The following is a 27,552-nucleotide window of genomic DNA, read 5'->3' as shown; positions in this document are numbered from 1 at the left end:
GCTTTGATATTTCAGATTTAACAGCAGATAAACCATGCCATCAAAATCAGTACAAATTGACCACGCCCAGTGGTCACACGATTTCAACAGACTCATTAAGTATTTAACTTGTCCTCTGAAACCTCAGTGCTCAAAGGGTTGATATTTGCTGTGTAACATAATATTTATTCTTCTTAAATTTAGTTAAGATCATACCCCTGGAGTTAAAAACGGCCTAGAGGTCACATGATTTATCTAGACGTTTATAGTTAAACAACAGTAAAGGTCTTATATCAGAAACAAATGGACAAGAAGTGTTATATTTGGTTAGTAACATAGTGCAGTGGTCTTCTACTGAATTTGTTCAAGTAATACCCCTGGGGTCAAAACTGGCCGTTCCTTGAGATGTAGGGCCGAAATGTTTTATATATATTTAAAGCGGGTATATACGATTTTTTATATGTGTTTGATTGTAATATATTGATAAAATATGTTACAATAACACAAAATAGGCAAGAAAAATTATACATTAAAGCCGAATTTCATAAAATGCAGCAAAGAAAAATTAGCGCCCCGAGCCGATTGTGACGTACATATTTTCCTACAATAACCGAAGCATTCGTCTTTGTATTAGGATCGGAGTTAGTGTTCGTGTGTCGTATGAATAGATATCGTTGCAGGAATTCAAATAAACCGTTAAACTAAGTTTAGATTCACATCGTACATGTATGGTATACATGCTGGCGAATTCGGCTGTACAGCCGTTTTCAATTTCAGAATTAAATATCTGGCTTATTTCGCATTTTTCGACACATGTTCTTCTTAACTTTTATTTTAATTTATATTGAAATATATATATAATACGTTTTTTACACATTTTATATAAATTCATAAATATTTGACAAAATCGTATATACCCGCTTTAATATTATAGCATAATAAGTAAAAAAACTTCTATGAAACAACACAGAAAATAACTTTTATATTGGCTCTGTGACATCATATTTTGGCCCTTTACAAAGATTGTTCAAATTGTACACCTGGGTCTGAAACTTACCATTCCCATTTAACAGGGGGGCATTCTATGCTCATATTGGTCTTCTTGTTTTGTAAGTAGTTAAGATTGTATTTCCTTGTAAATAAAACACAACCATGAACCTTGTCGAAAGTTATAAAACAATGGGATACAATGCACTGTTAAAACATGACGTTTATTGGTACCTTCTACGGCTTAAAGGTTATTACTTCGAGGATCAATGTGCTTCAGTGCTCATAAAAAAAATCATGGTACATATTATGTTCATATTTACATATTATATGTTACAGACACAACTATATGCTATGCATATGTGATGGAATATGCAGAGAATCAATCCCTGGTTAAGTACTTGCAGAATCAGCCAGTGCCAGTGACGGTACATCAGAAGCTCAAACTTCTCAAGGATGCTGCTCATGTAAGTGTAATAGACAAGTGCCTGCTGACTATATGGTCCTCAGTCTGGGAAAATTGGCATTAAAGCGTATGCTAAAGTGTTGTCACAGATTAAGGGATAACACTTTCCGATTTAATGGCATTTTTGGTTAAAAAAAACTCTTTTATAAGTTGATTTGATTTACCATGAATCTTATTAGATCTGTCATAATCTCCATGATAAGTTCACAATGAGACCATGATTTTATTTTTTTCCTAGCATACAAATGCTGTTTTCAGTTTTAAGCTTTATGTTCATCTCTTGATTATTGTGATTGTTACAGATTCAGGTGGAACTATTATTTTGTTTATTCTAAATAGAAAACATCTGTCTTGGGATTGAGGCAAGTTTTTGATTAGTATGAACTTGTAATTGTGATAAATACTTGTATTCTTCATTAACAATATCTTCTCAGGGAATGCAGTTCCTCTTTGAGAATAACATCATACACTGTGATCTGACGGCAGAAAACATTCTAGTAAAAGCTGACCTTACTGCACTCATATCTGACTTTGGTTGGGCCAAGGAGCTGGACACTGATGTAGAAGACTTCACATACATGCGCTCCAACCGCAAGACTAAGATTTTGTGGTAAGCTGTTACACTTATTATGTAAAAATGGCTATTTTGATGAATGTTAATTCAGATCAAAGTCATTTAATCATTATTAAATGGTTAATGTAGTTTTAATAACATAGTTAATGGAAATATAGTATATCATAATTCTCAATTTATTTGTTAAACACTTTGGACTTATCCTGTTTTTGAGCCGTTTATTATCTCTGTGTGTGTTTTTCTTTGGGAACGCGAATGATGTTATCCTTTCATCACGCTACAATTTTGTAAAAGAATGGATGCAAACAAACTGTCAAACATGTAACAAATTTTAATGTGTGTAAGGAAATAATGGTAAAATCTTTAGGGTTGGGACAATGTGGTAATCTAGGCTATATAGGTTACAGTATGATAATTATAAATCTAAGCCTCACACTTTCAAGGTCAGCCCCAGAGGTCTTGCTGTCCAAGTATTCAAGGTATACTGACAATTGGAGTTACGGTGTTGTTTGCTGCGAGGTATTCCTTGATGGAAAGCAGCCTGGGTTTGATGACTTGGCCCCTGGAGATAAAGATGAAGCTGAGATCTACTGGCAGAAAATCAAACAAGGAGAGAGATTTTCATGCCCAGAATTGTGTCCGAAGGAAATTTATGATAGTGTCGTGTTAAGGTGCTGGGAAAAAGAGTTTATGAAGCGGATTTATTTCCATGATATTGTTACCTACATTGGATCATGGTAAATATTAAACATGCGTTGAGTAAAACTTTCTTCTTGAACATCTAGACCATTTTATTGATAACAACTGTGCCATAAATAAGAAGAGTTTGCAGATGTAACATACTGCAAAACCAATTTTGTTCATCAGACTCTAATTTATTTTGGATTTTCGTGGGTCAGCTCAAATACTCAACGAATATGCCTGACTTTATGAATCCATGAAATTTCATTGTGAACGAAATTAAAAGAATATGCAGCATGCAGACACGATGCTGGTAACTTGCTAGTTTAAGTTCTATTTAGAGCTCAGTTTTCTCTGATAGTAGTACTATTGCAGCAGTCATCTTGTTTCCTATAATTCAATACACACTTTTTTAAGATTTAATCAGTCTTGAATAAGAATCATGCCATTTTAATCCAAGATTGTTTATGCGTATTCCTTTTTTAAAAGTTCAATTAGTTTTTTATTTTTCAGGTTGGAAAATCATCCGTCCTAGTTCCTGCTGGATAATGCTCAAAGGATTATCTGAACAGTCAAAAATCAAGTTTCAGATTTGTGATTCTTTTTAAATTGTTTCAAGTCTGTTTGCAACACATTATTAGATCTTTGTTGCTGGATTCTTATTTCCAGATTTTAAAAATGAAATTTTCAAGATCATTTGACTCGTTTAAATGAAAAAACTAGAAGTTAGATTTTAATTTTCATATCTCAAATGGCATACAGCCTTTAGGTGAGTTTGTAGATGATTTTATAAGAGACTTATACGTGTTATATTGTTTGTACAGTATTAACTGATGTCTTCAAGTATTATTCAAATCACATAACAGTGCAGAAATAAGCTATATCTGAGTGAACATATGTTTTTATTATAGCTTAAATAGTCTAGTCTTAATGTGATGTTTATTTTGATTCTACTTATTCTCTTGCAATATCATTTATGAAGTATCACCTTGGGCAACAGTTTTGACTTCCCCAAGGACACATGTGCTGACAGTGTAATAATTTTTAATAACGCAATACATTAAATGTGTGACTTACGTGTGCACGATAGATAGATTCCTTTGTTTGTCTAAATTAAGCAATCAAGGCGACAACTTAAAATAAAAGAAAATTAAGCACAGGCACAAGTTCTAAAAATCACTGTATAGAGTATAAGGCACTCATTTGCATTGTATATTTTACATTTTATCAGTACTCCAACATTTGCAATAGTAATTTTACTTTTGCTATTATTATTAATTAAAAATCTATACTTTGTATGTGGCATTTTTAATGTATGTTACTTCTAAATTCAGCTATTAAGGCGACCCCAAACAATTTAAGAAGAAAAAATGGACATAGAACATTCCTAAATATTATACTATGAAAATTAAATTAATCTCCCTTCTAGTATCATTATTTTCAATGGAATTCTTACTTCGATATTTGCCATATTAATCGATATTAATGTGTGTTCAACCCAGTCTGACAGATGATTTACCGCAGCATGCACTCGTTCTTGAATTGTTTACCATCCGTTCCGCATACGTTGCCTTTGTCGCCTAAACTAGAGGTACAAAGTATCTCGAAAATACACGTCGGAACGCCCTGTCTCATCATACAAGTTTTGTATAATATCAGCACGGAGGGACAATGCAGTCACGGATCAAATCCGGGATGATCCGTAGGCGTTTTGGAATTTTTGAGTGTCGATGGTCTCCCAAAGACAATCACTCCGGTGACAACAAGGTATCCACACGGACCAACCCGTACCAACACGGACAATCTTGGCAGCAACACACAATCAACACGGCAGAGATGAATGCACACATAAGCCCGGAGGATCACGGACCAACACGTCATCTGCATAGACCTTCACGACAACAACACGGATAAACACGGCATCGATACGGACCAAACACGGTTTGCCCCGGACCAACACGAATTTTTATATAAATGCAGGTTCATTTTCTGTGATTCCATCAATTTGACTGTCGGGTTTGTGGTTGGTACACGTGCATCTCACCTTGGGTTCAATACCCCTTGCCGACAGTATAGTCAGGTCAATATACACTTTAACCCCCCAAAATTTTCTACAAAAGGTATTTTGACTGATCCTGGTAGGGTAGAAGGTACATAATAACATATGAAAAGTTTACCGAACTCCGACCTCCGATAAGTTGTTGTTTTTCAAGATGGCCGCCCGAACCTATTTATGATCATAACTATGTTTATTTAGGCGTCTTTACCTAGGTTTTTGGGGTCAAAGAACACTTTCAGATCACCAGAAATAGTATAAGTTTATTATTTTACACATAAATCTAACATGACATCCAAAAATAGGAAGGACTGCAAGTAAATAACGTTTGACTCAAAGGTGATAATTTTTTATGTCAAACACCATAGTTTTGGAGACAAAGAACACTTGGATTGAATTGATGATATAATTAGGTAGTTGAGTAATCATGAAATACAATGATACACCATAACCTTTTACCATTAAATTTGTCTCGGGGCGTTTAAACGTCCGTGCCGTCCTCCTCTTCTTCAGTACAGACCTCTAGTGAATTGTTTGGATTGTCACTGTTTTCAGTTTGGCAAGGTCCACATACAGCAGTGCAGGGGAGTCCATAGCGTCGGCAGCTGCATCGAGAGGATTTACATCCTACAGAACAGTTACAATGTATGATTTTTCAATAGTTCATCAGGTGCGGGATTGTTTTCGGTCATGATTGGAATGAATTGGTCGTTTTCCTGTTTCCATCCCTATTCAGTAGGTTTCATATTATTTGCCATCCCCATCCACACCATGATTTGATAATATGCGCGTTTGCTATGACATACGTTTGCATGTGATGTTGGGGGAAGTCGCTCAGGAGTGACAACTGTTTCGGCACTAGCCACTTTCTTTGTGAAAATGTTATGGCGCAGTGATTCTAAGGAATCATTGGACTTTTCACCAAACAGTTCCACCATCAAGCCTTTTCCAAGATGTGATATTTCCTCTTGAAACTTGTTTAAAATGAGGAATAAACTAGCGCATATTTTTATGATTTGAAAAGGTTTTATTTTATTAATTTACGAAAGGCTAACTTTTTACCAATGCCGAAAATCCCTGAAGTTGAATCACAGCCTGTGAAAGCATGAACAAAGAGCGACTCATTGCACACTTCGTCTCCTAAAAGTTCTTTCAAAAGATTATTTTTATACACTTTTATACACTTGACTGTGTTCCTTTCACTGTTTGTTTATATAAGAGAGGAAGTAGATGGTCTTATGGTACCTTTTGGAGTAATGCAGTAGCAAGATTAACAAATCTGTATCCTCGCCGATTAACGTTGTGGTGCTATGACGGGATCGTTCCACTGTTGCTTTAACAATATCCACGTCTTCATCCCCTGGTGAAACAACGACATTACACCCCCTAATAGTCAGAGCTGTGCTGATCAGGGCAATTATGCCTGTCTTAATTTTGTCACGAGATAAAAAGTCCTCCTTTTTGCATGAACATTCTGTTTCTTTGGTGAAACTCACAATAGGGTTCACGTTTTTTGCTCGTTTCTGGTGTGTGTTGTCTTTGATAGAAGGACCGTCTTCGTAACCATCGAACACCACTGTCACTTTACCGTAATACCTTACAGTAAAATCTGCATAAGACCCGGCTATTGCGTTATATGTGTCGCCTTTTTTACCATGGTAAACGATGAAGTTAGGAGCCACCATCAAGCACGTAACACTCTGTTTCAGGAATACAGTTCATCACAGCCTCACTTGATGTGTATCAGCAATCTTAACAGCGGAGCTATTCCCAAGAGTTTTGGCTCTATCTTTTCTCTTAAATGTGCAAGCAAATACCGACTTTCCTTTGATATCTCTTATGATCTTGTTCCCAACCTCCTGAAATGCATGCATATTCATATCTGAACCAGCCACTATCCGATTGACCATGTTTCTCAGTAGGATCAGCTGTGTAGCAAGTGTAATCTTGGTATGCATTTTCTCGAGATCAGAAGCATCTCTTTTGATGCGCGCCTCAGTCGACTCTTTGTCTTGTGGACTTGTAGTATAGGCAAGGTCTGTGAAATCCTGCATTGTACTATTGTACTCAGATGTTACAGGTGCAGATAGGGTCTAAAGGTTTTGCATTTCCTCGGTCATCCCACTGCCGCGAGTTAGACCGCCTGCGCTCTTAAGAGACTTCATCAATGTTTCCTCAATGACAAGATGCTTAGCCCAGCCAGGCACTGATTGATCCTACGAGCAACGTGAATACCATCAACCAATTTTTGATATATTTCTGGATGCGTTTTCTCTCGGCTATTCATTTGCTGAAGATAGTAATAAGCAGATCGCAGATAATTGAAGTGCCCTGCTGCAGCAAAGACGGATAGACAATCGGATACTGCCTGCAAATGCATCAGCCAACACCCAGTACGATCCGCCTTGATCAACATCCTTGCTATGCTGACCATTAGCTGATAATTCAGCCATAATGGGCTTGCCTTTGATGTTTGAGCAAGTTCATGTTTCTTCTTCTCTATAGCCGTCTTGAGTTTCATCAAAATCTCAGAACATGTAGCATTTGCTAGCGTCGTCTCGCCCCTAAGAAGGGAAGAGTACAACTCCTCGGCCTGATCCATAAGTATCTGAATCTCAGGATCTTCCTGGGTCTTTCGGATATAAGGTGGCTGTGAAGGCACTTGTCAACAAGAAAATGGCCCCGCAAAACCCTCTGGACAGCCTTCCCTGTCATAATGTGCACAATTGCATTTTCTCCATAGACAGTCTCAAGTATGATTTTGAAACCGGTTCCTTCCATGAGGGATCCTATGGCCCCTAGCAAGTTCATGAGTGTATGAAAACATCCCAACATAAGAACAATATGTTTTTTAGACAACTACTTTGTGGCGCATCAATTATTATTTCGGCAGCTTTCCAATACAAGGGTTAATAAAACGCTACAATTGCGGGAATTTTGTGCTTCATTGCAAGGTTGCAAAAAAAGTCTAATGTTGACAGAATGCACGATTTGTCCCGAGAGAACATATTGATCATAGGCAAGTATTTGACGGACGACTGCCCAGGGTGCTGGCTCCCCTGATGCAAAATATGCATCATTCCCTGTCAATTCGGCGTTGCCTGCTTGAAGCTGAAGGAGATTTCCCGCAAAATATCGACTCTTATCTCATGATCCAGAAATCGCTGCAGGTCCTCGAATACTACCTCATGACAAGCATGTCTTAGTAACCGGTACTCCAAGATAGGAATTTTTGTCTTATTTCTAGTGTTCAGCACTGAGGTCTGTTTTCGCGGAATCAGAAAGTTCGTCCGTGCTCCCGGGGTGATAGATGCAATGATACCCATCCCATGGAAAGTTCCTTTGCCATCAAGGGTGACAATATTTTGGTCAACATTATCTGCGGAAAAGAGAACAGACATCTCCAACGAATCTATATCACTACCCAGGACATCAGGTTCCATAAAATCCGATGCATTGTTCTCAAATCTCATAACTTCTGTATATGAACAACAAAATCCCATTTCGTGAAGAGTATCGACAATGAACTTTGACAAATATAGATGATGGATTTGTACAGCAAGTCCCACTTGCAGTAGTGCAATGACAGCTCGTGGACGAACTGCTTGAATAATAGCATGACAAACTGCCTCAACCTTGCGTCTTGTGTCTTTACCATAGAATAATGTCTCCAGTAGTGTCCGCTGACTAGTCGGAAGGAATGATAGAGCTGACTCAAGCTTTAAATCCTCACTACTCGGATACCAATTCGTCAAGGTAACAACCTCAGATTAATATCACTTTTGATAAATCTAGAAGCAGTTTCTGGGACTCTTCATCTAATTCCTCACACTTTTGCTTGTAATTTGATTTCAATATTTGCGTTGTTTGTTCTCTCATCGTAACAATATCGTCCAAACCTTCTCCTTCGGAAAAATGAATAGTGTAATTGAAGCGTGTTTTATGATGCTTTTTCAAACTGTAATTGTCATATGATTCCGAATCAGGATTGCAAAGGTACCCTCGCATTATTTCTCTCAAAGACGTAATAGTTAGTTGTTACTCACTGTGTAATTCTAGGTAAGAACACGTCTTCTGAAATGTTCGTTACTTATCTTCATCTTTAGGGCGACCAGATTTTCTGCGTTTGATTTCGGGGGCATTTTGAAACTCTATCGGGACAGATTTGAAGGACCAAAAATTTCCACTACATGAATGATGATAAAGTCCGTCTGCTGCATGTAAATCTCGTATATAGTATTCAATCCGGCCCTTTACGGTAAGTCCCTACTCATCTGAACGGGAATCACAGACCTCTAAAATAGTCTGCACAAATTGGTCAGTACGTACCCAGCTAAAATACCCTTTGTCCAATTCAACCTTACAACCGCAGAGTATGCCTTCTCTATGACTTTTAAAGCCTCCACTTGGTTCTCTTTTGCACAGAACTACAACTTTGCTTTGCCACATAGCTTTTAATGCTTTAATCATTTGTGTACTGCTGACGACAGTGTTTATGTACTTTAGTACCAGCCTCAATAACAAGATTATCCTTTCGCTTTACACTAGCTTCATGTATTCCCTTAACTCCCTTCCACTGAATAGCAACCCAGTTATTCTTGGAAATCTCAATCTCCTCCTTGCATATTGGACACTTATCTTGTCTGGATGTGCTCGCACTCATTATTAAATCATTGATGGAAAATGAGACAATAATTATTTGTTTAAAGTTCTGATTCAAAATGCTGTAATGTACACAGAATGGGTCCAATATACTAGCAGTGTTGACACAAAATGCTGTAATGCACACAGAATGTGTCCAATATACTAGCAATGTTGACACAACCTTTAAACAAGAGCTGTCAGAATACAGCGCGCTCGACTATTCGAGTGCTTGACAGTATAACGTAAGCCATCATGGGGAAAGAGTTTATATTCAAAAAGGTCAAGGTAATATAGTCAAGTGGAAGAGGACCATAATTGAAACATATTGATCGCTTATGTGTTAAAGAAGTTGTACTTTATAGACGATTTTGAGTTCAGGTATATTTTCCACAAACTATTGAACATTTGTATAAACATAAAACAAACTAATAAGATTTTATTTCAAGTTTGATAGCAATAGCTTGAGTGAGATGGTGGGGCGGTCCTTCAAAAATGAAATAAATAAATATGTGTGTTTTTTTTACCATGTTTAAAAAAAAAATCGGGTGGGGGTAGTGGAGAGGGGGGCGTGCTGTGGGGGTGTGGTCATTTATTAGATGATCTTTCAAAAATATGAAAAAAAGAAAGAAATTTTTATTTTATTTTTTTTTTGGGGGGGAGGGATTCTGGGGTGGGGCGTGGGGGATGGTTTGGGTGGAGTCCATTGTGGTATGTCAGCTAAGTGTTGTTTTGTTAAAGTATGAATCAAATCTGATCATAAATAAAAATGTTATGTCAATTTAAGCAAACTTTAGTTATTTTCAAGGTCATTCAAAGGTCAAGGTCTAATTCTACTTGCCAGTACAGTACCCTCCTAATAATAAGAAAGTATTTAAAGTTTGAAAGCAATAGCCTTGATACTTTAGAAGTAAAGTGGATCTAAACACAAAATTTAACAAAATTATCAAAGTTACTAATTCAAAAAAGGGCCATAATTCCGTTAAAATGCCAACCAGAGTTATGCAACTTTTACTGTACAGTCCATTATGATAGTTAGCAAGTGCTCCAAGTCTAAAAGCAATAGCTATGATACTTTAGAAGTAAAATGTACCAAAACACAAAACTTAAGCAAATGTTCAATTATTAAAGCATAAAAGGGGCCATAATTCTGTCAAAATGCCAGTCAGAGTAACGTAACTTTGTCTGCACAGTCCCCTTATTATAGTTACTAAGTGTTGCAAGGTATGAAAGCGATAGCTTTGATACTGTTGGAATAAAGTGGACTTAAACACAAAACTTAACCAAATGTTCAATTTTGTAAGTGAAAAAAGGGCCATAATTCTTACAAAATACTCGATACAGTTGTCTGCTCTTGTTTATAGATTGGGGTAGTTTTGGTAAAGAAGTATGCATAATATGAAAGCAATATGTCAATGCACATAGAAAATATTTGAGGTGGTACGAAAACTGTAACATAGATTTATCAATAATATGCATATTCTTAGTAAAAAAAGGGCCTTAATTCTTACAAAATACTTGATACAGTTATCTGCTCTTGTTTATAGCTTGGGATTATGTTGGTTAAGAAGTATGCAAAATATGAAAGCAATATGTCAAGGGACATAGAAAATATTTGAGGTGGTACGCAAACTTTTACATTTGCACGCTCACGCCGACGCCGGGGTGAGTAGGATAGCTCCACTATATATAATTCATATATATAATAGTCGAGCTAAAAAACAAGTATGAGACAGTGTTTAGCAAACGCAGGTCTGATATGTTTGCACAATGGTGGTCTGTATTTACAATGTATATTTTGTTGTTGATGGGCTTCAGTATTGGAATATTCAAAGAAGGTTATACTGGAGATTAATATTTAAAACAAAACACGAAAAAATATTTATAATAAAATTAGTAATACACAGTTGAGTTAATAGTTATGCACTTGCGGTCATTGTGTTAGCGGTCATTTTGACACTATGTTGTATTTCTCTGTCACGTTATAGACTAACATAATTTGTTATTATCTAAATGTGTTAATTGAACCCCGAAACCTAAGTATAGACACAAAAATAATGCAATTTGAGTGAATAGTCACACAGTCAAGACTACTTTTCGGTGGTCCAATTTAGGTAAACTTTTGATATGTTATAAAGGGCATCCGACCCTATCAGAATCAGTTAAAATACCTTTTGTAGCATTTTTTTGGGGGGGGGGGGGGCTGTGTGTTTTTTTTATATATAATTACCCGACAAGTATGTTGGTTTTGTTGTTTGTCGCCATAACGGACAGATACGGTTTCCTCCTATTACCCGAGCTTTACCCTACACCACAAGGCCACATTAATATTGATATCTTTGATAACAAATAGCTGCACATTCGATTTTATGATTAAAATTCGTCATTTTTTGTGTAAGAAGTAAATTATTTAGATAGGAATGCTAGGAGACACTCCAGGTCACATTATGCAGTCGGAAGGGCCGAAATACGCACGCACACTAACGGTGATTCCATCATTATGCAATTAGATTTCGATGGTGTAACCTGGTATTTCGTGTACATAGCTTAAACGTCGAAATGCCTTCCACTTCCCAATCGATCTTCACGAGCACCATCCGCTACCGATGAATATCAGCAGAAACAATAAGAAACAAGCTCAAGATCACCATCAGCGTCACAAGTAGATCTACAAGCGTCGGCATCATCCACGAAAACTGACGCTAAAAAGAAGACACATCTCGCCCTTATATAGAAACAGGGGGCAACATGGCCGATTGGCTAAATGTGAACCCTACCCTGTATGTTGTACACGAAGGGCAAGGGGAAATACAAAAGCAAGGCAAAGGATACAGGAGCCATTCTACAGAAAATGTCCTTTTTTAAATAAAAAAAAAAAGTTTGAGAAGTGATAAATTTATTTGTGTAATTTAATACGTGTACTCTTTATCTGTGGTATAATAACAACTGCAACAATAACATTTCAATATTTATTGCTGACAATCAAATAAATTCACATTAATGTTTACATTTTTTCACTACCGTAACATTAATTAAAGTTCGTATTTATTTGCAATAATAATATTTTTCATATTGATGTTTGATTTCAGTTGAATAAACGTCTAAAGTAGTTAAAATTATCTATACCTTATATTCAACCAGATTATTATTGAAAATGGAAAATCTTACCATTTAATGACAGCAATGTAAAATTGGTGAAGAAGTCTGTCTTTATAATTTTCTTAAAAATTCCATATATTTCAAAGCACTTTCCATACTTTGGCATGTACTTACATATGACTTTGTTTATTGAAGTCAATTACTTTTCGAGGTGTTGTATGCAATCATTTGTCACTTTTAAGGGAAAATGATGCTGTTACGGTAGTGAAGTTAATGTTACGGTAGTGACCGGTTGTTACGGTAGTGAACATGCATGAAGCATGTCTTTAAAGGAGTTAAAATACGTTAATGAAGCCCAATCGAATATTCTCCAAGAATTAATAGGTGCTAGCTTCTATATTTTATTGATAAAACAGTATCTTATTCTATGACATTGAATTTAATAAACTCATTCAATAAAATGATAAAATGCTCGGCAGAGCCTCTTAATTTATCATTGTATCCAACTCGTTTAATAAATTCAATATCAAAAGACAATCATGTAATATATTCTATGTCCGATATTATATTGTCGGTCAATCGTTTTACATCATAAATGGTTACTATGTTTGTTTAAACCAATTTAAAATCGAATGTGCGTTCTGTATTCCGTTATTTTAAGTCTGAAACAATAAAACAAACAACTTTTTTTAACAAACAAATAAGAACTCATATATGTATTTTATAATCATGAACAAATGTTGTAGAACATTAAATTCGTGTAAGTTTTATACTAAATTTATTGAACTTGTTGAATAAAATAATATTTTGCTAGCCAGATGCTCGCATAATATGATTTTATTAAACTCATTCAATTAATTGTCTATGAAAGTTGCACTCATTCAATATCCTCTATATGTTTTACAAGTCCAGAGCACACTCATTTAATATCATTTATATGTTTTACAAGTTCAGAGCGTCTTTTATTTGTTCCCATATGGATGGCTCAATTTGTTGATGCCGACTTCAAATATTGGATGGTGGTGGAATTTGGGTTATATACTGGTCACCTGGGTACCACAACACATCCTGCGTCCGCGGCCAGAAGGAGCGGTTGGGACCAATGCAGTGCATAACGCTGACTTCTACCTACAAAATACAAGACACTTTATTTAATGTAGGATATACAACAACAAATAACATTAGCTAGCAGTTGTTTAACATTATGTCGAACAGACAGTGTAGTAAAAACCTGCAAAATCTCGCATATACATCTTAAACAACCTGTATATATACGACGTGAGTGTGGTATTTAAAAAAATATTAGATGATACAATGGAGCATCCTGTTAGAAGCACGCAAACAAATGTTTACAAAGTACCTATGCAGACATCATGGGCAACATACCCCGGTATTAAGCACAATAAAACATCAAAGCTAAACATTAAACTTACCTCATTATCATCAACGTCTTGAACTATTCCAGGGTATGGTTTTCCATCATAAGTTACAACACAGTACGTGCCCTTCATTGACTCGTCGAAATGTTCAAATCCTGTAAGAAAACCAGCAAAAACCCATGCTACTATTTGGGAGCGATTCTAATATAGGATTTATGATTAATGGAAAAGACGCATATTAAATAATAAAGATAAATCACTCGTTCAAGTACGCGTTACGCGTTTGAAATCACAACCTCTTTATTATCTTAAACGATTTTGAAACATCCCTGACCTGATCAAATTTGAGGTTAACATTGAAAAGATAACATACTGTGTATAGATCCTCGCGAGTCCAAAACCTCCGCTGTCTGCCGATGCAACTGTATCAGATGGATCACCTATCGCCCTCTGTTGATTGATAGGAAACCTGTGATGTAGTAAAACAGTCACAGTCACTGGGAAAACTACAGAAACAGCTGACATCTCTAAACTTGAACTGACCTGGCTCTCTAGTAAATATCTGTAAATGTATGTTGCATAAATCAGAATATGTCTGTACAATGAGATTCCTGCTCAGACAGGCTACTTAGTGGTAAAATTAAACAGCATTAAAATACACAGGCATCAGCTATTAAAGCAGTATTGCTTTAACAACTGAAATATGGTCAATATCCTTCTGATAATAATTTCAACAAATTGAGTTATATAATAAATGATTTTTCATTAACAACATCCTCATGAACGTAATTTATTTTATCATTGTTGTAAACATTCATTATCACAAAAATAATTAATATTAATGATTGATTGATTTATTGATTTATTTACATCATTATTAATTACAATTATAATAATCATCATTATAAGCATTATTATTATTAGTAGTATTATTAGTATAATTATCATTATTATTGTTATTATTATTATAATTATTATCATTATTATTATTATTAGCATTATTACTATTTGTAAACTATGTATAAATATTTACCTGGTGAATTTTCATGGTGCCATTTACCGCCTGTAAATCTTTAGGTGCAGTTTTTTCTTGTTCCTCAAACTGGTCATCCGTTATAAGAAACAGGTGCGGAGCAATGCCCTTCTTAGTAAGTGTGTCATACAAAGATACTGCGTTTACAATGTCCTCGCTATGCAGCACGGCCCCATCAGCAGCTCTTTTGATGACTGCCCCAATCCCATCAGGTGCACCTTTTCCGTTGCCAGCTGCCATGAACGACCAGTTAATGCATTTGAAGCCTTCCTCGTATGGAAGTGTGCTGAGCAGATAAAAGTAATCCTTGCACCTGTACTGGGTGGTTGGGCCGTCACTTACAAAGTACAAGTTCTGGATTTCAGGATATTTGTCTTATGCAAATTTCAAAACGGGCTTAAGATGTCCCATATCCCGACAGGTCCGTGCTTAAAATTGTCCGACAAAGAACAAAAGCTTTGGATTGCATATTCTGAGTAAAGGACCCCGGTGTGAAGGGAAACCTGACGCTGTGACGCCCCGAAGTGAATGCTTTTGATTTCTTCATTGTATTTACATGAATAGTTTTCAGAAAAATCGATGTGGCAAATGAGATCTCTTTTGGTTAGTTTCTCTTTCAGTTTCCTGATAGATTCGTACTGATTTTGAATGTTAAACAGGTGCTTGCAACATTTGTCCATCTCTCGTTGAAAATCATTAACCAATTGCTCCTTTCTCTTTTTCCTTAACAGTCATTGTAACCATTTTGGTTTCTTTATCAACGGTACTTTTCCTTGGGAAACGTTTCGTCTGCCATTCGTACCACTCCGTCATCTTACCTTCCTCAAACTCTTGCAACGGCACTTTCTTGTCTTTGCAGACACAACATTCTCTATACTTGCAATCTGTTTTGTCTTGAGCTGCAAACAATGGTATTTGCAATCTCATTTAGGTCAGACGTTGTTAATAATTACAACTGTTTCAGCTTTTCGGCTTTGAATTTCACATTATCGTGAAGTTTGCATTGGAAAGTTTCTCTGTCTGAGGGTTTAGGGTGTCTTATAAAAAAAGGGCTTGAGACGACAGAAAAGGGCATACGACATCTTGCTAGTTGTCTCTATCAAATATTTGACATGTAATGTCTTTAATGAGTCGTTAAGAAGACGCACTTGCTGTTTGTTCTTTTTTTAATGTTTTAGTTGAGCGTTTTCCTGCGTTGACTGTACTATTATCATCACGGGACAGAAACTCTTCAACTGATTTCTTCAATTTACTTATAACTGTCTCTCTTTTTCGAATTGCTCCTCTGATTCTAGCTCTTTCTAAGCGTTTTATGTTTGTTCCTAGTTCATGTGAAGCCATACTTTTCTCACGATACTTCTTTAATAAAGATTTCATAAATGCTTTGTCAAGCAGTCGTTTTGTTTTGTTTGCCCTTGCCGATTTGTATTTTTCTCGTAAGCCGTGAATAAGAACATTGTGAAACAAAAGAGTTTTTCTTGTTTTGCTGTGCACTTTCTGTCCCATTAAAAGAAGATTTGTTTTTGTACGAGGTGAGTTTTTGTCCATCATATTTATTTCATGACGTTGAAGTCGTTTTTTTATATCTCTCAGCCTCTCTTGTGTTTGTTTGCAATTTTACTTTAAGTTTTTCAACGTGGCGGTATACGGCTGATCTTTCTTTTCGAACACGCTTGCGACCTGCAGCCTTTCTGGACTCGCGCCTCGCTTTAATTTCAAACGGCGGAGATGTTGTCGGTGTTGACGGTGGTGTCAAAGATTCTGTCAAATTTTGCCTATGTTTCTGGCGTTTTTTTTTCTCTCTCGCCATGCTTACGCGTGCTTCGTTTTTCTCGACTGGTCATTTCGCTATCAAGCTTAATGGTGCCCTCTGCTTTTCTTTTTATAGACGTCTGGAATTCAAAAGCAGCAGAGCTAAATCTGGAGTCTGGGCCTAAGTCGAAGACCAGGTACGAGGGCATCAGGACTGTTAGACAAGAAGAGAGACTCGGCAACAAAAGACATGGTTGATAGGCTAAACTTCCTAATACAAAACTTTGTGTTCCTGACGCCTCACATAGCGAGTGAGAGGTGCAGATCATCATGAAGTGAGATAATACATTTATATTACTCATGTGATTTTTTTTGTTCTATTTTTATTACAGGATATTATTTTTATTCTGTCAAAATTGCCATGTTTATTGCCGGATAAAGGGGTGCGGGATAAACTAAGTGATACGCGGTTAGTTCAAACGTGACTTTTTTACTGCCTAACTCACATTCTGGAACTCACTAATTACGGTTGCTTTTGAGTTTAATCGACGTTATAATTTTTATCCATGACAAGAAAAGCTTGAAATAAAAAATAAAATCACAAAATGGAAGCATCGGGATAAACAGACACGATGGTAATTGTCTTGAATTGGGGAAATTTATCGGACTCCTTGCATGAAAAATTGTCCCCATTTAACACACTAACCACCTATTCTCTATATAAAAAACCCGTGTTCTACTGAAATGTGTTCCCGGACTGTCAAGGACACACACGGACAAGGCATAAATACGGCTGTCCCTTAATCCAATACGGAAGCAACACGGACATTTCCAAATAATCCCGGATGCTTCCATCGTAATGGATCAACACGGAACTTCCCAAAACTGCCGTGTCGTCCTCCAGGAGCCCCAGGAATATTCCCGGACGTTCCAGGCCATGCAAGTAGCCATGGCGGCTACACGGTTCCATGCCGGATCGTGTTGGAAATGATCCGTGTTGATCCTGCATCTATATGGGACTGGTGTTTTAGGTTCGCACTTCACTAATGCATATGTTTATGCAATAGTGCAACGATAAAACCTCAGGTGCTCCATATTCATTATGTATTCAACTACGTATATGTTAAACAAATACATCACTAGGACGTCAAACTAATTATGCCATACTACATGTGTACAAACAAATAGACACTCCTTTGTAAATTGCTAAATGCTATTCGAACTTCTATAAAATCATTTTAGTTGTTCACAAGAGCAACTGATGTAAATAGTGTTTTTTTGGAAAATCGGTGTGCAGGGTACTACAGTTTGCCAACTCACACTCAATCCGCATCCGCGTCGAGAATGAGTTAATGGCGCGGAAGAGTATATTGTAGTTGTTCACAAGAACAACTAAGGTTAATAGTGGTGTTTTGAAAATACCGAAAATAGTCCACTGCGTGTTACATTGAAATCGCGTGACACAGCCCTCCTTAGGTGTCACAGGGGCAGATCAACCAATAGATCCATTCGCGAAGACGCTGCGGGACCTGTAAATGAACTCCGAAATACACACATACATGCGCGAAGCACAACAGCTGCTGCTATTTACTAGCATTCTTAATAACAGCCGATTCCTTATTACTGGAACCAGTCCTTCGTCAATGTTGAATCCTCTCATAACAAGCCATAGGCCATCATGCCACACGCGGTCGAAAGCTTTCTTAAAGTCAATGAAGTTATGTAAGCTTATTTTTAAACACATCTATTTCTTTTTAATTTGTATATTACATACTAGGCAAACAATCATACATTGCACAATATTTAACGAACATATATTGATGCAACAATGTTCGTCGTAGAAAAGCTAAAGTAAAAAATAAACAAGCCAAATTTGTCTTTTTTGTGGCGGTGTGTTTTGGGCTTCCATGAAACAGTCGACGGGTCAGTGTATTGACGCGTTCCACGTGAATATGAGCAATGAGGAGTGCTGCAGCGCAGGCGGGGGCAACACCGTGTCTTGGACGCCCCACACCGTCACCAGTGACATATTCAATTTGAACTTCTTCGCCGATGGTGCAAGCTCATGTCAACCGTGTCACAGAGAATAAATAAGGGATCGCAATATTATTTTGAATGACATAACACTCAGAAATTGATATCTCCAGTCGAGATATCACTGTATGCGCTGACACATTTCTGATAAGCTCGACGACTGTGACTCGGCTGTGATCACATATAATTACCATTGCGTAACCGCAGTGATCGTTGTATGTTTAATCTTGTTATTTGAAGATCGTTGAATTACAATTAAATAAAACAAAAACACAGCAATGTTTATTTTGTGTTTTTGCTGAGTTTTTAAATTTCATACTTATGAACTGAAACGTTCATGTAGTCTGAAGTTTGCTGTCTGTATGTGTTAATAGATTAAATGGCGTTATCGTAAAACATACTTTTTTAATGAAAACAATTGGCATAATAAGCATATATGACTGGTGACTTTTGATATCATGCGATATAAGACTCGTCCGATATGGCTTGGGAAAAGGCTTGACAGTCGCCCTTATGCACGTCATATCAGACTCGTCTGATATCACTTCTTTCCAAGTCACCAACTATACATTCGCTTTACATCACTTAATAAGCATATAATTTATAAGATGGTTCTTAATTTCAGGTAATATTCACGTCTATACAACATATTTTTATAACTTTAAATATGTTATAATTTATATTTAGTTTACATTTAATATATATTTTTAATAACACTTTTACATTATTTATTAGTACTTATTCATAAAGCTTTCTCTTAGATATTCGATCCGATACTGTCAATTTATGTATTTTTCATTAACGCAATACCGATGTGAACAAAAGCGTAATCATAAGCATGCAATATCGATTTATAACATTATACGTTTATCTTTAAGAGGCAACTGTCCATGCAATATTCGTATATATATATTTTTTTACATAATACCAGTATATGGTTATCAAAATATCACAAATATTCTTCGCGGCGAATTTATCTTAACCAATTTTATGAATTTTCTGAAACCATTTTCGATCTTGATCGAGATATCTTTAGAACAAATTTTCCGACAAAGTTTCATAATTATGACACGCGACTTCCAGAGTGCCGCCTGGTAGACCTTTTTTAACTGACCGCAACCATTTTTAAAATTTCATTAAAACGTGTTACCAGCAGGGTGTGGTCCCATTTTTGACCCACAGGGACATGATAAGGAAAATAACTTGGCACGGCAAATATCAAACCTCTTCATTGTGGATTCAGAATAATTGTGTTTCACTATTTACATATAACGGAGACAAGTAACCCTCATGGTGGAAGAAATGTTTATCCTAAGGAATTGATTTTAAATAACCTGGCAAAGACCTCCATACGAAATACCAAACCTCTTAACCTTGTGGTTTTATAAAAGTTTTTTTTTAAGTTGTCGCTACCGGTATATTTATATATAAGAAAAAGGTTGGGGCAAAGTTTGACATCTGGAGCATGGTTTAAACGAACTTTATTGAGAACCGCCTTACGACTGTGTATGCTTAATGCCAAATATCTTAGCCTTGCGGTTTTATGTGAGATTTATAAAGTGTTCACTGTTAAATATAAGGGTAACAAGTTACTCTTACAGCCGGACCAATGTTGACCCCTGAGGCATTTTTTTGAATACCTTCATAGTGGACCATGTTACATGCCAAATACCAAACCCATTAGCCATTGCGATTTCAGGTGAGAAGTTTTTAAGGGTTCCACTGTGTTTAAAACAAGCAACTCCCATTGCCAATGTTTACCCCATTTGGCATGATTTTAACATAATTGGTCGAGAACCACCACATCGTGTTACTAGCCAAATACCAAATGTCTAGGCCTGGCAATTTCAGATAAAAAAGTTTTCACGGTAATCGTTTAATGGAAACAAAAAAGCCCGTTAACGGTCACAATGTCGACACAAACTTGGTAAAGGGCCATTATAAGATGTTACATGCAAAACATAACACCTTTTTGCAATGTCATTCAAAAAAGTGTTGTCAAATATGAACGTTGTCTGATTCCCGAAATTTGCGAACGTGATATAGGAAGCAACCCATAAATAAGTCCAAATAATTAGACGTAAGCTACCGTAAATCGACCTCATATATATAGGAGTACCCATAAATATGTCTTAGCATCGGAAAATAAACCGTTTTGACATATTGTATTAGTTTATCGGTTTGACCTAAAGCGAATAAACAACAACAACAAACATTAACTTACAAACTGTTATTGGTCATCTCAGTTAAATTGCACTGTCAATAGTAAAAGTTAATGTTTCATATTATCTCACGTTAAGAGTTTTATACAGTAACTTTTGTGGGTATATAGAGAATTATAACTCGCAGACGGTTTACATTTTGAAGAATCTACATGTGAACTATAATCGGACATTGTAAGTATCCGGACATGCCTTTTAATGTTTATATCCTTATTCAGAGATGTAATTGCTGCTCCTTTCAACAGATTGACTCCTTTATATTGTAAAACTACTGTTTCATATTGTTCTTAATTTTCCTGTATCTAGAGGGGGGGGGGGCTCATTTAGTAAATATAAATGGACTCCCAGAGCCTTTGATAATTTTTGCTGTGACGGCTCTGTGAGGCTGTATGCACCCCTTCTTCATTAACACAACGGCAGTTCTCCGCAGTTGATCAGTGGGCATTCCCAAACTGACGACATTCATAACAAATTGAGAAAAGCAATTAATGAAATTCAAAACACGTTAAATTTAACTGAATGACCACCTATGGGCGTTATTCTTTGCATACACCTTAAAAAAATATGACGGTGTTTCAACACACTATTCTTGTTGACAGACAATGTCAATGTTGATAAGTTTTTGCAGATTCAATGTTCCTTAGCCCCTGCATTTGTAATTAAATTTTGAACCTTTGGAAAATAGACGGGGCATTGCATCTCTCAGCAACCCATTGGGTTAACAGTGATTATTTTTTCGCTTTAAATTTTAATGCTTAAGTACTGTTTTTGTTTGCATAGTTACAGAAATTTGTTATGTAGTGTGCGTTGTTCAAATTCAGCTCAAGGTCAACGTTATTACCACAAGACCTTTTGGGGGGCACAACTTGGGAATGATGGAGAGGGGGCTTCCATTTCAATACCTTTAATGGTTTTCACTGAACAAAAAGGACACCTACTTACTGAAATTGTTTTGTAAGATTTTATATATGCTTTTGGGACATATTATACTGACAACTAATATTAAGTCTAGTCTTATTTTACCTGAACGATGACATTATAAATTGATATTGTATAAGGAAACAGCACACAAAATCAGGCAATTTTCAGTAGTACATGTATGCAAGTTTCATATTTTTCACATAACACAGAACAACAGGGAATAATCTACATGTGCGTCCCGCGTCTATGAGGCACAAATATCGAAATAGACGCATCGTTTTGAAATATGTGCGTCCACGCGGACTCATTGTTGAACTGTATCCGTTAACGCATACGCGAATCACGATAAGTACGAACCATCTTGTGTACGAGTCAAGAGTGTAGCAATGAACGCTAAGTTTAACCGAATGAGGCTTGAAGACTCCAACAAGTCTTTTGATTGGCTCTAGTCGAGACGCTGCTGTATAATACGAACCAATTAGAATCGACCTTGTAAATAGAATGTGTTATGATATTTTCTAGAGTCCCCGGATGAAAACCTGCTTTAACTTTGTATAACTTAGTCATAAATAATACAGAAAAAATGCCTCTGAAATAAGGTGTTGAAGCTAAATCCAAAACAAACAAATCTAAGCTTTAATAATGGTAGGTCAACGGCTCGCAATTCGGACGTAAACAATAATATAATCAAGCTTGCAATTAGGATGTTAACAATAATATTATCATCGATTTGAGTCAAGTTGAAATGTTGTAACAGGTTACATTCATGTAACAGATAATGTTAAATCCTATGTGAAGGCAAACAAGAAAGTGATAACTCTGAATTTTTTTTGTTTGTTTCAACAAGTTTTTGAGATAATTAAAAGTTTAATGCAAGTATAGTTATTGAGCTTGTGTGATTTAGACATATTTTCTTCACTACTTGGTATCTTGCAAAATTTGGGACCCATTCTTTTTCAAGGTGGACTTATAAATTTTGGCCTTGGACTCATTGGTCTAAAATCTGCGAGTTCAGGAACCCATAGATAGTAAATTCTAGATTATTCCCTAAAACAATATGGAAAACTTAAAGAGTTTTAATAGATAATTTGTTTAAAAATAGTTGTAACATTAAAACAATAATTAGGAGTAGGCTAGCATCTAGCAAAATCTGTGCAACTTTTATATGGGCAATTTTCACCAAGAGTGTCAAATGTGGAGAGCACCTTTTTTATGTCTTCTTTGCCTTTATTTTTATGCCGGGATTAGGATCTTTATTTTCACTGTTAAATATTAAAACTATGTTGAAGACGAACATCATGTTGGAATGTTGTCCTTTGCCAGTATACATGATTTTTATTATGTTCACCTTGACGCCTTAGCAATGGAATCTTTTACTTGCATTTTTTAACAAATAAAATTCATGTTTTACAATTATGTTTGATTCCTTAAGGTGTGAATGGCTACCAAGTTTACTGCAAGCCAGGAGCTAGACGTATTTAAGGAAGAGAAAGATGGTCTCTTACGAGAGGTCGGCAACCAGGCGGTGTGGTCTTTGTCCTCTTGCAAACCTGGTAAAGCATTTTCTTCTATGAACATTCATTATTTGAGTCATTTGAGTCATGGAAAACGTTTCATTATGAATGTGAGTAAAGCTTCGTCCCAGATTACCTTGTACAGTCCTCTTTCCGCTTTTATGTTATTTTTTGGTTTTTTTTTTTTCTTCATAGCATTCATCTAGGTTTGGCGGAAAGTGTAGTCACTGAAAAGCCTGTGCAGACTGCTAACGTTAATCTGGGACGATACTTTTTGCACATGCATTAAGCCCTGTTTTCCAGTACAGGACTAACTTCTCTAACTGATGTTAATATGGGATCATTGTAGTTGCAATAATCCAACTTCTTACTACTGACCCTCTGTGGATTTTATCGTAAAGTAAAACTATACATATGAAACTAATAATAGATAATACATGTAATATATATTAATACAAAACGCTTATTTTGAATATGAGATATTATGACAGTACATGTATCTTTCTACATCTTCCATCTCTGGTGTATATATTCTGCAGGTTTTGGTGTAGAACAGCTAAGGGACAGTTCTTTTGAGACGTACTGGCAATCTGATGGCCCCCAGCCCCATCTCGTGAACATACAGTTCCGCAGGAAGACAACTATACAAGATGTGTGTATCTATACAGACTACAAGGCTGATGAAAGCTACACACCAAACAGGTACACCGGCCTTTTTGGTGATTGAATTTAAAATGCATATGCTATCATGATGGTATCCCAAGTAAGGCCCCCCTTTGCTCAAAGTTTTTTAGTCAAGATTGATGAAAAAGTTGTAAAAAAATCATTTACATTTTGTAAAAGCAAAATTAATGTTGCTAAGTTTCCTTCCTTAATTGGGCAGTGGCATTGTCATACCTCCACAATTGAGTGATAGAGATGTACTTATTCTGAAACACAAGTTCTGAATGGTTGGATAACTTTTACATGCAAAGTAATGACCAATGAGGTAGTTCTTTTGAAAAGAGTCATAAATGAAGAAGTATAGGTTTGAATATAAAAAGACACTAGAACTTTTGCTTATCATGTAAGCACTGACTGACCATTTAGTTACACGTACATGCAATCTCAAATGAAAATGTCCAACTGATAGGGTTAGTTTTTCAGATTTAACTTATTGTTTTACTTCTTAATTACCATTATTTTATTAAAAAAAAACAACAACATTGGTCAAAGGATTAAGTAAAGTGAACTTAAAATGAAATGAAATTAATACAAAATCATTTTATGTCATTGTAGTTTCACTTTAATTTAATTTTAAGTTTTGATCACAGGCCTTCATAAGGAACAATATTTTAATATTATAACACTTTATCTTATGCTGTCACATGGTTTTCATTGTTTAAGCATGTGCGATGATATTCTTATTACACCCTTCAGGATCTCCATACGAGCAGGCAGCCATTTCAACGACTTAGTTGAGGTGGAACAGATTGAGCTCAATGAGCCCATTGGCTGGATATGTGTCCCCCTGAAAGACCTCACGAGTGGCAAGCCAGTACGAGCCTTCATGATACAGATTGCCGTGCTGTCCAACCATCAGAACGGGCGCGACACTCACGTCCGCAGGATCAAGATCAGGGCACCTGTACAGACCTCCAAGCTTCCACTGTTCACCAGCATAGACTTTAATATGAAATCAATTTTAAGATAATCCTTTTTCTGTTTTTGGATCGAGTGGGAAAATCTGGTATCTTGATCATTTTTGTATCAGAAACATTATGTTCATACTCATACCTCAGCCTGCATTCTGGGTAGTTAAGTGGAAGTAGCTATCAGTGCACCATTCTCTTGTATTAGAAGTGTTTTCATTGTGGATTCTATGCCTGGGTGAATCTCAAATCAGAGCATGTGAAATACGTGTAGAAGGTGTGGTTAAACATTTCATCAGGTAATATTTCGTTTAAGTTATTGTCTTGAGATGACAAGCGTCCTAAAAAAGTTGTGGTTTATGTCTTGTACTGCTGTTTAGGATATCTTGCTTTGAGTGATTTGAGATCTTTTAATTTACTTAAGGATACACTGGAATGTTCCTGGTATTATTTTCAGTACATGAATGTAACTCCTTTATAGAGAATAAGATTGTATTTTGGCTACTCAGTCTTTATGTGCACTATTGATTGAAAACAAAATTTGGATTAATGGGTAGCCGCAACCCCTTTAAATAAAGTAGCTGTATGGGCATTGCCGTGGCGTAGATGATATGGTGTCCGCCTAGCGACTGGGAGGTCACGGGTTCGATCCCCACAGTGGGAGCATTCTTTAGATCTTCCCCATAGACACCAAGTACTGGTTCCAGGCCCAGGAACCAGACTCGAAAGCGTTTAAAATCAGCCTTAGGCTTTCTATGCAATCAATCTAAAATAAATAGGTTTAAACTTTAAACTAAATGAAAGATACCTTGATAATAATTCTGATACTGTTATAATGTTTTGTTTGTGTTGCTATTAAAATGAAGATATTTCTTTCCACATATGTGTTTTTAAAGAAGGTATTAGGTAGACATACAGGTGCATGAATGAGGCACCATTTAAAAAGTGTGTGTTAACAAATAACTTAAGGTTTCTGGTTCATATAATTATTTATTTCAGCAAAAAAATACATTGTAACTGTTTTTTATGTTTTCGTATTTGGTATTAAATATATACTTACAAGTATACAGTGTTGATTATTTAAATATATGATTGTAGGTACTATAAGTTAACTTTTTCTGTTTTGAATCTACTGCCTTGCCTTTTGGTTGCATTATTAAGCATGGCCTCAATGTTCAGTATTATTATTTTTCCATTCTATTTTTTATTAGCTCACCTCAAGTGCTCATGGTGAGCTTTTGTGATCGCCTTTTGTCCGTCGTCTGTTGTGAGGCGTCAACATTTGCCTTGTTAACTCTCTAGAGGTCACATTTATTTTCCGATCATCATGAAACTTGGTCAGAAGATTTGTCCCAATGATATCTTGGATGAGTTCGAAAATGGTTTTGGTTACTTAAAAAACATGGCCACCAGGGGCGGGGCATTTTTCCTTATATGGCTATAAATGGCTATAGTAAAACCTTGTTAACACTCTAGAGGCCACATTTATTGTCCAATCTTCATGAAATTTGGTCAGAAGATTGGTCTTAATGATATCTTGGATGAATTCGAAAATAAATATGTTTGCTTGAAAAACATGGCTTTCAAGGGGCGGGGCATTTTTCCTTATATAGCTATAGTAAAATCGTGTTAACACTATAGAGGCCACATTTACTGTCCTATCTTCATGAAACTTGGTCAGAAGATAACCTTTCGAGGACTTAGGAAGGCACTTTCTGTTTGTGAGGTCGCGCTCGGTGGCGGCCTCATGAAGTCGGCCTCGCGCTACACTTATTAACTAATATAAGATCGTCGATACCTTGTAATTTGTTTTTATACGAATTTATGAGTCAACCTTACGAGCTTTAAGATCAGTATGACTAAGTCGTCAATATTGTTGACTTAATGAATTTTGATTTTCGAGTCCTCGACTAGAATTCGACTAGAATGTTAGCGTCGGATGACAATGCACCAAGTAGGCGACCGAATTTCACAGGGAGCTTCCTTGGAAGTTAGGTCCTCATTGCTGAACGTTTTCTTATAGCCAGTGTCTTTCAGTTTCGATCGGCTTAGGTACTGTTTTTTTCTAGCTCTTTACAACGTTAATTTGACTCTAATGTGCCGGGGCTTGCTTGGAATTGGTTTGCAGACTCGGTGAGATCGATCTTTTTCCGACAAGGGGCGAGTTGTTGTTGCGCGGTAGCTGATGCTGTCCTGTTAACCGTTGTTATGGATATGAGTACAATCTGTTGCTTTTAAATCCATTTTAATCAGCGGTGTTTATTACTGGTCTGGAAGGCTCTATTTATCATGTTCTTACCAGTCATGTCATTGTGGAAATCAATAAAGTTTCTGGTAAGCTTAGTTCGTTTAAGATGAAAACGTGTATTGCAGTAGGCTTATAGTTTTACGAATGCAAATGAACTAACATGCTTCTTACTGATTTTGTATTTGTAAAAACAGTGGATCGAAGTTGGTATCCTCAGACACTTATGATGATTATTAACATTTTCAGTGTTGATTTCTCGCTAGTCTGTTTTGACTTAAAATAAAAATATACAGATACATGTATTTCTTTGACATTTGTGAACATTCAACGTGATT

The 27,552-nt window shown here is 36.2% G+C and overlaps 3 protein-coding genes across 10 annotated transcripts in view; 2 read left to right on the top strand and 1 right to left on the bottom strand.

The window, feature by feature from the left end:
* The window catches only part of LOC127879166 (tyrosine-protein kinase JAK2-like), a 487,084-nt gene extending 483,302 nt beyond the window's left edge, over positions 1–3,782 (top strand). For all 6 annotated transcript variants that reach the window (XM_052425848.1, XM_052425847.1, XM_052425850.1 and 3 more), the window contains 4 exons: positions 1,306–1,433; positions 1,867–2,042; positions 2,450–2,743; positions 3,201–3,782. The gene's annotated coding sequence lies outside the window, so the exon portion shown is untranslated. The remainder of the gene's footprint in view (positions 1–1,305; positions 1,434–1,866; positions 2,043–2,449; positions 2,744–3,200) is intronic.
* The window catches only part of LOC127879174 (anaphase-promoting complex subunit 10-like), a 160,325-nt gene extending 134,291 nt beyond the window's left edge, over positions 1–26,034 (top strand). The window contains exons 1-4 of one of the 2 annotated variants that reach the window (XM_052425865.1): positions 20,653–21,077; positions 23,257–23,377; positions 23,878–24,040; positions 24,758–26,034. In XM_052425865.1, the coding sequence (XP_052281825.1) occupies positions 23,263–23,377; positions 23,878–24,040; positions 24,758–25,031 (552 nt within the window). In that variant the 5' untranslated portion in view covers positions 20,653–21,077; positions 23,257–23,262 and the 3' untranslated portion in view covers positions 25,032–26,034. Of the gene's footprint in view, positions 1–20,652; positions 21,078–23,256; positions 23,378–23,877; positions 24,041–24,757 lie in introns of those variants that run through there. The other variant, XM_052425867.1, reaches the window with a different exon arrangement.
* LOC127879169 (uncharacterized) overlaps positions 1–27,552 on the bottom strand; it is a 156,544-nt gene that overhangs the window by 90,512 nt on the left and 38,480 nt on the right. The window lies entirely within an intron of this gene.

The sequence above is a fragment of the Dreissena polymorpha genome, chromosome 4, assembly GCF_020536995.1.
Source record: "Dreissena polymorpha isolate Duluth1 chromosome 4, UMN_Dpol_1.0, whole genome shotgun sequence".
Lineage (NCBI taxonomy): Eukaryota > Metazoa > Mollusca > Bivalvia > Myida > Dreissenidae > Dreissena > Dreissena polymorpha.
The sequence above is the reverse complement of the archived record's forward strand: the minus strand, read 5'-3'. Positions and strand labels throughout refer to the sequence as shown.